This window comes from Cydia amplana, chromosome 16 (genome assembly GCF_948474715.1).
Source record: "Cydia amplana chromosome 16, ilCydAmpl1.1, whole genome shotgun sequence".
In the NCBI taxonomy this organism is placed as follows: domain Eukaryota; kingdom Metazoa; phylum Arthropoda; class Insecta; order Lepidoptera; family Tortricidae; genus Cydia; species Cydia amplana.
The window spans coordinates 8,336,444-8,351,167 of record NC_086084.1 but is presented as its reverse complement, the minus strand read 5'-3'; the positions used below and the strand labels follow the sequence as shown (position 1 = coordinate 8,351,167).

Genomic DNA, 14,724 nt, shown 5'->3' with positions numbered 1-14,724 from the left:
CTTTTGATGTTTAAATGCTATATCAATTAACAGTAAATCGTGTTTGAGTCTGACCCCTTTTGTGCAGTCCGCGAGGAATGCGTGCGAAACGCGATGCACTTTAAAATCGTAACTAGCATTTTCATTGAGATGACGTTGATTAATAAATAATCTTCTAACTATAGTCCAACATAACACATCTAGGTGCATATTTGATGTTTATTTGGATCACACAAGCTAGTGACTTATAATTGAATCAAGTATTGATGTTAATACTAATTTATACCAACGGCATTTTAAACCTGACGGTCAAGAAATAAATAACGCCTTCGAGGAAAGAGTTATAGATAATATAGATAATAAATGGAAAAAACCGGCCAAGTGCGAGTCGGACACGCGCACGGAGGGTTCCGCACCATCAACCAAAAATAGAGCAAAACAAGCAAAAAAACGGTCACCCATACAAGTACTGACCCTGCCCGACGTTAACTTCGGTCAAAAATCACGTTTGTTTTATGGGAGCCCCACTTAAATCTTTATTTTATTCTGTATTTTAGTATTTGTTGTTATAGCGGCAACAGAAATACATCATCTGTGAAAATTTCAACTGCTAGCTATCACGGCTCGTGAGATACAGCCTGGTGACAGACGGACGGACGGACAGCGGAGTCTTAGTAATAGGGTCCCGTTTTTACCCTTTGGGTACGGAACCCTAAAAATACAATAAAAATAAAACGGAAAATTTAGTTCTAAGACAAGGATAAACAAATCGTTAAATAAAACATGGATGCCTATTAATACAATTACGAGTTTTTGTCACGATGTTTTTATCTGAAAAAGTATTATTCCATACTACATAATACTTATAGCAATTTGGATACCTTTACACCTTTACACGATTTTTTTATTAGGTAATTTTACGATGTACTTTACACGACTTTTTTATAGTTATAGGTAGTACATTAGCTTCTGCCCGCGACTTCGTCTGCGTGAAATGATAATGATTATTGCTAAAAATTACGTTAAATCCTTTCCCGCGCCTCAAAATACATATCTCTAAGTACGAAGAAAACTTTTTCATGACACTTGATTTTTATGAGCAAGTGTCATGAGTTTTCTTATGAAAGTTTTCTTTAGGGTCGATTACTATAGTATGTTATTTCTTCTATACCTACAAGAAACAAATGAGCGTTTTATACTATTTCCAGTACTTCATAGTATTAAAGAAAACAGACTATAATAATATTAATAATCTTCACCAGCAGTACCAGCACCTATTGATTTTCCTTATAAATAAAATGTTTGTAAATTCTTTTCTTTCTTAATATGATACGTTCGTTAGCTATATCAGAACATTAATGTGTAAGTCAAAGCCAGGGATCGGAACCGGTTTTTTGCAAAAACTTAGAAATAACCATATTTTACGAATTATTTTATACTCGAAATGTAGGACTCAGTTGTGTTTTTAGGTTACGACTTCGTATTATTAGATTGCCCAATTAGAAATGAAGTAATTAGCAAAGAACGAAAAAATACCGTTTTCGTTCCCATACAAAAAATACCGGTATCCGATCCCTGCTCAAAGCAACAAACACGGCGACTTGCGATCGTGAAATGTGAAATGAGGAAAATCGGAAAATAGGTACCTAAGTAATATACTGAACCAAGGTACAGTCGACATCCAAGAAGATGTTAAACGTTTGCCACTTATTTCATATGTAAATAAACTTTTGGAGTCAAGCGCACTGTAGGTACTCTGTTCCATTTTACTAACCTTTGAAATGTTTATGTTAGTCGTCTTTAATATTTCTTAGGTTCATTTAATTTTTGCCTTTAAACGGGCAATTCTTGTGTTTATATTTCGGGGATCTCGGAAACGGCTCTAACGGTTTCGATGAAATTTGCTATAAGGGGGTTTTTGGGGGCGAAAATTCGATCTAGCTAGGTCTTATCTCTGGGAAAACGCACAGTTTTGAGTTTTTATATGGTTTCCCGAAAAGCTCGGTCTCCCAGATATTGTGTATAACATTTACATCAGAATATTGCGTGCCAATAGCTTTCTAATTCCCATGCTAAGGCCGATGATGAATTAAATGGCTGTAGTGGTCACCTGCAGGTATGGTGGCGCCTGTCTATTAATGTTGCAGCTAAAAATGAGACCTTTTGAATAATGCTACAGTGAGAAGCCCGCAGCAGACCTTCATTGCCATAATTATTAATATAAATAGGTAATAACTTCGTTAAAACCTCACACACAGTTTTGATTTCCATTGAAATATCGGATCACCAAGTTAGCCTGGTTTAGTGTCCCACTGCTGGGCAAAGGCCTTCCCTCCCTTCCTCAACTCAACCCTGTCGTTTGCATTTTCCCGCCAATCCGGATAAAATGCGTCCAAGTCGTCCCGCCATCTCCTCTTTGGTCTGCCTGAACCCCGGCCTACACCATCGATGGTGTTCCGTGTGTCCCACTCGGTAACCATTTTTGTGAAGTTAGTTACTCAATTAAAATTATTTAAACTTCGTGTTTTGAAGATGGTCATAATATTTTATATTAAAGTAGAAGTAATTTCAACGAATACATTCTGTACTCAATTTAGTGTTTTTGTGTACCTACTAGGAACCTACATAGGCGACAGCCCTAAGGAGCGTGATGAATAGAAACAAAATTTATTAATATTTTATCTCTTTTAAAAGTGTGGCCAAATAGGACTAATTTCGCGTGACGAGTGGTGCCCTAATTCGTAACTTCATACGATATAAAAAGGCCGCACGAGCAACCTTTACCAAACTTCCCAGCACTAAGTTTTTTGGAACTTTGGAACTCATTACTGAAGCTGGAGCAATTTAAATTAAGTTTGGCATGAATATACCTTTAGTCCTGTGGAGGGACATACGACAGTTATTTATTGTTATTTAACTTATTTATTATAACGGAAATCGTCATGCCACGCAGACGTAGTTGCGGGCAGAAGCTAGTTCTAAACAAATGAACACCATGACATTACCTACATCTATGCAATTTCAATAGCGACAAAGTCAAGGTTGCGGTTAGTCTGAACTCTGCATGCATGAAGGGAACCGACGGGCGGAAATAAGGCTTGTGTTGGTTTTGCACAATGCTGAAAATGAATGCGCTTCCAAAGGATGGCTGCTCGTTGATTAAGCAACTGCGCAGTTTACTGTTAATACTAAATCTGACTTAAATAATGGATTTTTAGACTTGGATCAATGATTGATGAGTTGATGACCATATATCGTCGTAGTAGCGCTAAAATCGGCCAAAAAAATGCGGCGTAAACAGACGCCTAGCATACAAAACCGGCAACAATACACGCCAAAATCAAATCGGTCTGACACAGATAATTTCTTTCTCGTTCCGTTTTCAAAATTTCGTTACGATTGGTTAAGTTTTGGAGGTGGAAAATGTCGAGAACGAAACCTCGATTTCCGAGTTTTTTACGCAGGGTTTTTCGCCTTAGCTGCAAATTGTCCTTATCGCACTAATTTTAGGAGCGGCGCGCATCAGCGCCACGGAGATATTTACCGAAAATTCTACAATCTGAGAAGGGACCTCCTCTTATAGTCAACAAGCGCTAAGTAGGTTAAAATAAAACTGTAGGTATGTATTTCAAAACTTGAGGTTTAATAAATTATGTATATGTAACATTTATGACTAATTTGATAGTGCATAAATTTATATGTATAGCATTGGCGCCAGGCTCTTGGATAAGCTTCGGTTAGGAAGTGCATCATTAGTCATGTGACAAAATTCCGGACCTTATTCAGAAACGCAAAATATGATATTACTTACTTGTGCTCGCGACATCATCTGCGTAGTCTAGTTTAGTTTATTTATTAACTATAATGTAACATAATCATTACATTTTAGAAGATTTAGAATTGCGATATTCGTGATAAAAACTATTCTATGTCCGTCCACGGTAAACTATCTCTATACCAAATCGGTTCCACTAAGTATGAAGAGGTAACAGACAGGGCTATTTTTGTAGCTATAATGTTAGTAGGAATTTAGTATATGCGCTAAAGGGTTATGGTTCCGTCAAACAGGCGCGTTATCCGGGCGGGGCGTGAGCGGAGCGCGCCGCTTTTACATATAAAACGCTCACGCCCCGCCCGGAAAACGCGCCTGTGTGACGGAACCTTTAGTGCGTCCACGCTGACACATGTTGCGCCATAGAACGAGCATGAAGTGCCTAAATATGATATTTTTATCGTCTTTGTCTGAATATGCCCCTATTTATGGCAAATCTCATGCATATTCAATGGAACGACGAAATAAGTTGAGCTGACTGGTAAAATAATTGTCTGTCGCGTCAGGGGTTAAATAAAATAACAATTTATAGTTGATGATAGCCGTGCGACTGTGGAACGTCTAGTTGAGGTAGTGCAGGAAATAAACTACCTACTATGTATCTATATGAAAAACATTCACTGCATACTATGCACACTTGTTAAAGACGTAAACTTCAAGAAAATTATAAGCTTCATTGTACTTTATTATTGGTATTAAAAAATACAAGCAGATTCCTATGACATAGACAGTTTAAGTGCATCAACTAGTTACTAAAAGGAGCCTTCAACCTTTTTTTCAATATAAACAAATTTACCCATAACTATTATCCATAACATTTCGAATATTGTTCGTCCGAGATAGAAGCAAATGTAATAACTTATACTAAACACTAATTAATATGTAAACAGATAAGGCAAGTGTACACACTCATTTGAATTTTCTTGATTCAACAGACATAAGTAATGTTATTTAAAGGGTCTGGGAAAACTCTACACAACCGCACCGAGATCATAGAGGCGGCAACCAGATTCTACAGAGACCTATACAGTGAAAAGTATGTCAAGGAAAATACTACCCAAGAACCTACACAGCCACGAAACAAACAAGAAGTTAAAGAAATCACAGAACTAGAAGTTATACAGGCTTTAACCCGTCTGAAAAGAGATAAAAGCCCAGGGTCAGACCAAGTGACCAACGAAGCATTAAAGACAGGCCAAACAATATTAGCTCTACCCTTAGCAAATCTGTTTAACCTAATACTAAGAACATCAGAAATACCATCTCAATGGACCGAATCAAACATTATTTTAATATATAAGAAAGGAGACCCAAAAGATATTTCCAACTATAGACCAATAAGCTTGCTGTCAGCCGTGTACAAGCTTTTCTCCATAATTATTAATCAACGAATAAGTCCAACTCTAGAATTATACCAACCTATGGAGCAAGCAGGCTTCAGGAAAGGGTTTTCTACCACCGATCACATACACACACTGGAACTACTAATAGAGAAATACCAAGAGAGACGGAGACCGCTCTACATTGCCTATGTAGATTACCAGAAAGCTTTCGATACGGTTTCACACAAAAGCATATGGGAAGCTCTTGGAAACCAGGGAGTAGAACACCAGTACATAGAACTCCTCAAGAGCCTCTACAAAAACAGCACAGGCAGAATAAGACTAGAAACGACGGGTCCGAGTTTCCCCATAAAAAGAGGCGTAAGACAGGGAGATCCTCTATCCCCAAAAATATTTATAGCCATCCTAGAGTTAATTATGGGACAGCTAGACTGGAAGCACTACGGTATAAATATAAAAGGCAAATATTTAAGCCACCTCCGTTTTGCAGACGACCTTGTCGTACTGGCTGAAACGGGCTCGCAACTTCAAATTATGATGGAATCTCTACATAGAGCAAGTATAAAAGTGGGACTTGAAATGAACTTGGCTAAAACTATGATAATGACAAACTACAGAGAAAACAATAACAGTAGGCAACAAGCCCTTAAACTACATTAAACAATATATATACCTCGGCAAGCAAGTAAGTTTCAACAAGAAAAATAATGAACTGGAAATTGAAAGGAGAATACAAAGCACGTGGAACAGGTATTGGAACTTGAAAGAAATCTTCAAGAGTAACATGCCCATAACCTTAAAAACTAGAATCATGAACTCGTGTCTACTACCAGGGCTAACTTACGGTTGCCAAACATGGAAGTTCACAAAAAAAGTCAAAGACAAAATAAGAACTTGTCAAAGGGGAATGGAGCGCAGTATGGTCGGCATCAAAAAAATCCAAAAAATAAGGCATACAAAGATAAGAAACTTAACAAAGGCCAAAGATGCGCTTAGACACGCCAAACAACTAAAATGGAAGTGGGCGGGACATGTATCACGAATACCGGACCAGCGCTGGACCAAAAATGTGACGTCATGGAAAGGGCCACTAGGAAAACGGGGTATAGGAAAACCTGTTACTAGATGGGAAGACGAAATAAAAAATATCGCTGGTCAAAACTGGATGCAAATAGCTCAAGATAGAGACGAGTGGAAAACTCTGGAGGAGGCCTTCACCTGCGAAGACGGGGTTCTTGCCAAATATTAAACATTTAAAATATTAGAACTAACATCATTAAAATTATAAGTTAACTTTAGACTAATTCTAAAACACCAAACAATGTTAAAAATTCGCAAGAAATAAAAGGCTATTTTATTTTATTTATTTTATATATTTAAAGGGTCGCCACAAAGGACCACTTCTGGTCTATGTGGCACTCACAAGAATGTGGCAAGAATGCAGATAGGTAATTCAATTATAATAATAATTACATTCTTAACTTTTAAGGTAATTACAAAAAGTGAGGGCTAACACGTTTTCTTGATGCAGGAAAGAAGATAAAGTCACACTATTTAGAGCCTATTGTGTATCTTTTTCGACTCCCGTACTTTTATTTGTCATTTAAAGGGTTGTGCACACACCTTCAAAACCCTACCTTATAGTTGTCAAGACAAGTCTTTAGTCTATTCCCCGAAAAAGAATTTGTGCATACACGCAGTATCTTTTTGGCGATTTTACGATACTTCGTGTAATGACCACCTAAAAAATATTGAATGAAATACAGTGTTGCCAACTTTATTTTAAATGGCATCTCTGACAAATAAGTGAACCATAGACATGTTTTTTTTTTAATTTAATTCATTCATTCATTCTTTTCCCGCCCGTACCCTCCATTTTTGCTACTTTAAAAATATTTGTTAAATTTACAATTTTATTTCAAAGTGCTTGGTATAGAAAAAGTATTGTATGCAATGTTGTTTAACTGAGTCAAAAAATACTTGTGGCGTCTTTATTAACATTTTTTGGCTTCGCCTCAAATTGTTACTCACGCCACTCGCCTTTTTTGACCTCTCTTAAACAACGGTTGCATAAAATACTATTATACACATGCAACTTATGGAGGTATTATGCGCATATAGCCCATGGAGTCCTCCGGCTCCAATACAATAACGCATTTTGGGTGCTGCTGGGGCTGCACCTCTTCTGTAGTGCATCAGGGATGCTTGCGGAGGCGCGTATGGATTGCTTCTATCCAACCAGATGCAAGGAATGTTCATCCCTGGTGCGCTGGGTGCAGGCCAGCTCTAACCCTATCCTGTGCTTAATTGCCGACAGGTTTGATTATCCATACTTCAGGCACTGCTGTGAGATTCATGTTTCCTGCAGCCTATAATTATTATGTATTTATTCCTGCAGCCTATAAACCTTGATAAGGGCATTTATTTTGGTAATGTGTAAGTAAATATTCTTTATTGTGCACCATAAAGTAAAAAATACACAGAAAGATACAAGCTGTGTTTGTATAATATTATTTCAATTATGAATATTTTCTATGTACTAAAAAAATCATTTCTATATATTATGTATAAATTATGGTTTATAGTACCCACTATGCAAGCCCTACTGCTGAACTAGGTTGAGTTATGTACAACATATTTTCCCATAATATATTTATTTATTATTTTCTTTGTTTTAATATGGAATGTAGGAAATTTTCCAATTATTATTGTACTTACTGCAATTATGTTTATACTTTACATATTACATCATATTTATATTACCTCTACGGGTAATTTACTGACCATAATGGCCTTCTAGCCTAGCGGGTACTGACTGGCCCATGAATATGGAGTTTTATTTAGAATATCAAATGGTTTAGAAAATCAATGCACTAACTAATAACAAATTTACTAAGTACAAAAGAGGTGTGATTCTTGTGTAACAATTAAATAACTTTCTGCATTTAGTTCATACTCTGTTAACAGTGAGTGCACATAATAATGTGAACATTCCATTGTGCTTTCACTTCTCATACTAATGCAATAAGGTCTTCATACTGTATACAATAGACACACATGGAAAGTAAACAAGTTTGATTTCATACATAAAATTGGGGTGCTCATAATTACTGTTGGTAAATATCGTAACAGCTGTTTAACATACAATTAGAATGGCAAATGAATTAATGCAGCTGTTTATAGCAGCTAGATGATATAAATGCTGAAAAAATACACAAGTATTGTACATAGATCGTAATGCAATCAAAATATAACTCACGGTTCTGCCTCTATGGACTGTAGGCGAGCGACATAGTTCGATGGAATGTATCCTTCTTGTCTTGTTTTCTTGCTCCTAGCTAACCACCAGTCACCTTGAGTATCATTCAGGATCTCCAAATGCTCGCCCTTTCTAAAGCTTAAGTCCTCATCAGTTCTCGCGTCGTAATCATAAAGGGCGACGAAAATACGGGTGGGCACCACCTCGTTTGTATCCGGGCCTTGGCTCACAGTGGATCTGGGGTCCGGGGGCGGAGTCGGCACGGGCGTTTGGAAAGGTCTAGCATCCTCCTCGTGAGGATTAGCCCTGTCGATTTTTGTTTTAGGATCCTTCTCTCCTGTACTACTAAAACAGTTCCCCATTTTCTCTTTACAAGGTGAGATTGGTTCCAATCGTTTTGTCAAATCACACACTTGTTTGAATACAAACACCAGTCCAAAGTTTGTACATCTATTAACATTTTATTACGTCACATAAGAGTCAATAACTTTAAACATTTATTGTGTTTTATAGTAAACAAAGACTAGAAAACCCTAAAAACCCCAATCGGACATCACAGAAATCAGCCATTTTGACGCGCCATAGACAAACATAGATTTACTATCTCTTTCGATTGCGTTCAAGGATAAGCTGCCTTTCGTAACAAAGTTTATTGTTAATATAATATTAAATGCAAACAAATGTGAGTCAGTATGCGTTTTAGTAAGTTTTATTTAAATAATTAAATCAGTGTCAATGTAATAAATTGATAAAAAAGTGATGCCGCTACTAGCGACATCTACTCCTATTCTTTAGAACTACCGGTATATGAAAGAAACGTTTGTTGATTGAATGTTGTATTAAGTCTGAACTAGATGTCGCTGCAGAGCAGTTCTTAGGATTAATACGGTTTTGGCGTTTTTATGGTTCCGTACCCAAAAGTCAACTATGCTCGGCAGAATAACCCGTCAAACGGGGCGATTACTACCCGTGCCGAGGCGGCTAGCGCTACTCGACAAGAACCCGCGAGTAATAGGTCCGTCGCTGTATGAACGTCTACCCGCCAGTATCATGTCATGCCGACATGTTTGATCGCCGACTTAAAGAACTATTATTAACGACATCGCTGTACTCTGTAAAAGAGTACAGTGAACAATACAAATATTAAAATTTTTTACTTGACATTAATTGAAATTATTGTTTTTATTTTATTTTGGTCTTTTGTATTCATTTTTGACATTTTATTTATGGAACTTGACATTATATTACCTAGGAAAGCCCTAGTATTATATACAAAATAGTTTTAGATTATAGTTAAGTTGTACGACATTTTAATTTTATTTCTATTTTATTTTTGACATTATTGATTTCACAATTTACTATTATTTTTATTATTCTTTAAATTTTGTTTGTATACACTTGACGATCTTTTTGTGAATTTCTGCTATTTTTAAGGAAGTAACATGTAAATTTTCAATCAGAAATAAATATTATCTATCTACCTATCTAAGGGTAGGTAATAAAAACGGGACCCTATTACTATCTCCACTTTCCGTCTGTCCGTCTGTCATCCGTCAGAATTCGATGAAATTACTAATAGGATCGTTTGTTTTCAGCATTGTAAACAAACCAACAAATTTGACGTTCCACTAAACGGGAAATCCGGATTCCGTATCCGTGCATCCACAGCCACACAATCATCCCCGTTTGACCGTCGAATGAGATTCGATCGTTAATTTATTTCGTGTCGCGGGATTGTCGTGATCCTTAATACGAAGGCTCGAGTGGATTGGTCGTGCACTAAGCTTCGCTTATCGTGCCGACCTTAATTAAAACAGGGCTCTAGGGCAGAGCAGTGAATGCTTAGACGAATCAACTTCCTAATAGGAGCGGAAACTAGTCAAATATATAGACTGTTTGTTTCATATAAAATATCTAACGACGTCCTTGGGCGGTCTTGACATTGAATGTGAATCGTTATGCACGTATGCATAGCACTGTCTCGCTTCCACACCGGAGCGGCATTCGTATGAGATCGCATGCGACCCAGTCACCTGTAACCTGTCATAATTATGCTGTGTCTTTTAGCAACCCCTGCCCAATTTCAGAACCCCAGCAATTGATGCAACCCTGCCCAATTTGTGTAACCCGGTCTAAACAGCCCCCGCTTAAATGATAAGTAATAACTACGCTACGGAACGCTACACTGAGCATGACCCGACATGCTCTTGGCTGCGCTTATTTTTTTTCTTGCATAGAAAATGTATGTATGGCGTAGTACTTTATATTAAAAAAAAGAGTTACTTATAGGGGTTGGTCTGTGGTTATAGTATAGGTACTTTAACATAAAGTTAAGAAGATAGTGTTTAATTGAGATTGGGACTGTTGGGTTGAGTATTTTTTTTTTATCTCATATGCTACAACAATAAATGACGCGCCAGTACAGTCGCCATCAGATATATCGCAGCGGCCAAGGAGCTCAGAAATATCTGAACACGCCTCTATGTAAATGCATTAGAGTGCGTGCTCAGAAATTTTTGAGCACCTCGGCCGCTCCGATATATCTGATGGCGACTGTACATACAGTTACCAACCTTTTTTATTTACTTGTCTCTGTTCGGAGTAATTAAAACTACCCTGCCTTACAATACACAGATTGTGCACTAAGTACTTAATTAACCTTTCCTGTTTGTTCGGATTCATGGCAGTAAATTCGTCCTTGAAAAACCTTTTCACCACAGCAACACAAACAAGCATAGTAATAGTACCTACTTAATTTAATAGTGAGCAAAATGCAGTTTTGATCTGTGTGCAGTGACTAAACCGTTATTTTGTTAATGAACACGTAATGAACACAAATATAATTATAATTGACGTTTCTATGTAAATAAGTATGATCATATCTCTAAGGTTTCAGCTGAATGCCAGGACCCCTTTCAGAAATGTTATTCATCGTGGGCCCCAATAACCAGGCACACTTCACCATGTATTTCTGTTGGTATTTCGTTAAGTGCCTACCTAATTATCACTTTTATCATTGTCAGAAAATAACAGATAATTTAAATATTTAACACAGTTTTGCATCTTTTTTAGTAGGTACTATTCAGTAAGTACCTACAACAAAACAAAACAGGCGAACAACACAGGCGGTTGGCAAGAAGTTGTTATCTCTAAACTCAAAATGGATACCTAATTAATTAGTATTTATTTTTTATATCTTTAGTTTGTATTTATATTTAAGTTTTTGCAATAAATGCCGTTTCTCCTTTTAATGAATTAGTCTCAAAGCTACTCTAATCACCTACTATTATAACCACGAGTGCGCAACTACTTTGCCAACCACCCGAGTTGTAGAAAGGGGAGGAGATTAATAAACTATGTAGGTATTAAAGGGTAAACATAATTAAATAGTTTCAAGAAACTATTTCCAAAGCGCTACACGATGTTCAGTGCAAGGTTATGCTATATACCACAATCGGACGGAAATGGATCCGTCAGAAACTAATCCATACGTCAGTCAGATCGACAAAGGATTTAAACTGAGTACTAATAACTTACACAGAACATTGAGCTCTGAACCGAGGGAATCCCTTCCATACTAAAATTAAAAATGCGAAAGTGTGTCTGTCTGTATGTCTGTTACCTCTTCACGCTTAAACCGCTGAACCTATTGAATTGAAATTTGGTATAGAGATAGTTTGAGTCCTAGGAAAGGACGTAGGATAATTTTTATTTCGGAAAAACATCCCTTTAGAAGTTTAGAGGGTGAAAAGAGGGGTGGAAGTAAGATAATTGAAATAATTGCAATGCGTCATCGCCTGATGATCGAGGTAAGAGTAGACTTTATCCAGGAGGGCTATGATGCTTTGTCACCAAATCATTAATCATTTATTGCGTGATATGTGAAATACCTGATAAGTGATTAAATTTGGTAAAAAGACGCGAGGATAAAGTACAAGTGACTAATGATAGCGTGACATGATTTGAGCTTTTGAAAAATCAATTTTAATCTCGATGACTTAAGGCCTATTTTAAAGAAAAGATTACTTAATCACATTCCACCACTTATCTACTTTTGCCATTGACTGATAAAAATCATCCGTGCTTTGAGCTTTTGAAAAATCAATTCTAAACAAGTTTACTTAAAGCGTATTTTAATGAATGACATCCTATCACCACTTATCCACATGTGACGTTGATAGTTAAAAGTTATCCACGGTTAAAGCTTTTGAAGCTTTATTAGCGCTATGCTTACTCTAGCTGCTATAACTAATCCCACGCAGACGAAGTCGCGCGCAAAGGCTAGTTCTTTATAAAATGCATACCTAATCAAATCTCAGCGACGCTATCGATCCGACCGCGTGAATCCAAGATGGCGCATGCCAAGTGCCATTGATGTGATGGGGCTTCGAAAAAATAATGTGTTTATGAATCGTCATTTCAGTAGTTAACAGTACCTAACTTCCCGATAGAACATTTCTGAGAGTACTCACTCTAATTAAATTCATTCACTCGCCTTCAGAGATAAAAGTGCTATGAGCTTTTTTAATGATATAGGTGGCAAACGAGGAGATGAATCGCCTGATGGTATTTACCTACCTAAGCAATTACCGTTTTCCATGAGTTGTAAGTGCGTTGCCGGCATAAAACATACCTGCAAAAAATCTCACTCTTCTTTATATTTAGGTAGCAACTTACTTACCTTATGTTATTTCATTTTTCCTGAAATTAAACAGAACATGACGACATTCATCTCGGCACTCTCCTAAACTTATTACCACCATTTTCGGACATTACAAATTCCAGAGACGGCTTTTGAAAACATTGCATCTTGATTAAAATAGGTACCTAAAGGAATGTCTGCATTCTCCCATGGAGTACAACTTTGAAGATTGTTGAGATCAAAACATTGTGCGAAGGATCGAAAGGGTCGATTGTTGATCCAGTTTGTTAACTCAACCAAATTTAATTGGCAGCATATGTTCAACGTACTTATGTTCGACATGGGCAGGATAGTAAATTAATAGTAATTTAGCCCATACTTAGTATAGTTCAAATCATCTGAAGCCTAACCTAAGGCTTAGCAATGTCCTATGTTGTAGAAGACGACTCGATCAACCTTAAAACCTGTGTCTTAAAGGCTCTAGCCTGTTGAAAGCAAATACAGGGTGCGAAATAATAATACGAGAGAGAGTTTAAAGAGGTTTCAGAACTATAGATTTTGTTTTAAGGAGTTTTGTTTTTAATGTTAGGTTGTATAAGAAACATTTTAATTAAGTCAGATCACTGACAATCCAACTTCTAGACTGAGCTTATGCCAATTCTTTCATGAAACCGATGCTGCCAAAAATACGGGGGTGCGGGGGGACGAGGTGAGCGAATCCCGTGCCGTGATTGGTCCGTTCAAAGACACGGACCAATCACGGCACGGGATTGACTCGAAGATGGAGTAACGCTACCGTATGTGTGGCAGAGGGGGGGAGGCGACTATGCTATGTCTAGAGGTTGGATTGTCTGTGAGTCAGATACTTCCAGGTACTTACTTAAATAGTTTATAGAAATATTGTTTGACTATTTTCTAATGGGTATAAGCAAATAGTCAATGAATCCCTTACATAAAGGTAGGAATTGATTCCTACCCGCCCCAAAAGTCCCTAATGCGCCTCAAAATCCAAGGATATTAGGTAGGTATTTTCCTTGATCAGATAAGCTCGAGAAACGCAGCTCCTGCCATGAAATATCTGGGCAACAGTGGACTGTATCGAACGTTTAATATGACGTGAAGAATAAATCGAGCTCGTTGCATTGTCTTAGTTATTTTTTTCGAAATAGAATTTTCTTAGTGAAATATAGACAAATATTTTTTCGCGCTCGGTAGGAATTCCCACGAAACTGGGAGAAGCTAGCAGAAATTAAGTCAATGTTGATCCAGCGGTGCCAATTTCTCGCAAAGTAAGCGAAACGGGCAAAATGTTATCTAGATAACCGTCGGAGTTAATCCATAATTTTAAATTTAGCTGCTCGTGTAAGACTTGCTTCACTTTGACATATTTTTCCAAATAATATGTGTACCTACTTACTGTACCTATAGAAAACAAAGTATTATTAAAACATCAATGTTAATATATACGGTCAAATTGATAAATTGACGGTGAATTGATTGATTGCTCCCTTTTCTGAAGACGGTTAAATTCTGGCATTTTTTCTATCGAATGTGATAGACCTATTTATTATATCTGCAATTAAGTAGGTAAATACCTACCTAAAGTGGGCCTCAGAAGTGGCTGTATATGTTAGACCAAATGTTCTAAGCAGGAGTGTGAAGCTAATAA

General features: G+C 37.1%; 1 protein-coding gene across 1 annotated transcript in view; it reads right to left on the bottom strand.

Annotated features, from left to right (window-relative positions):
* The window catches only part of LOC134654954 (tyrosine-protein kinase Src42A), a 72,587-nt gene extending 63,586 nt beyond the window's left edge, over positions 1 to 9,001 (bottom strand). The window contains exon 1 of the mRNA XM_063510388.1: positions 8,414 to 9,001. Within this exon, the coding sequence (XP_063366458.1) occupies positions 8,414 to 8,775 (362 nt within the window). The 5' untranslated portion in view covers positions 8,776 to 9,001. The remainder of the gene's footprint in view (positions 1 to 8,413) is intronic.
* Positions 9,002 to 14,724: the final 5,723 nt, after the last annotated feature.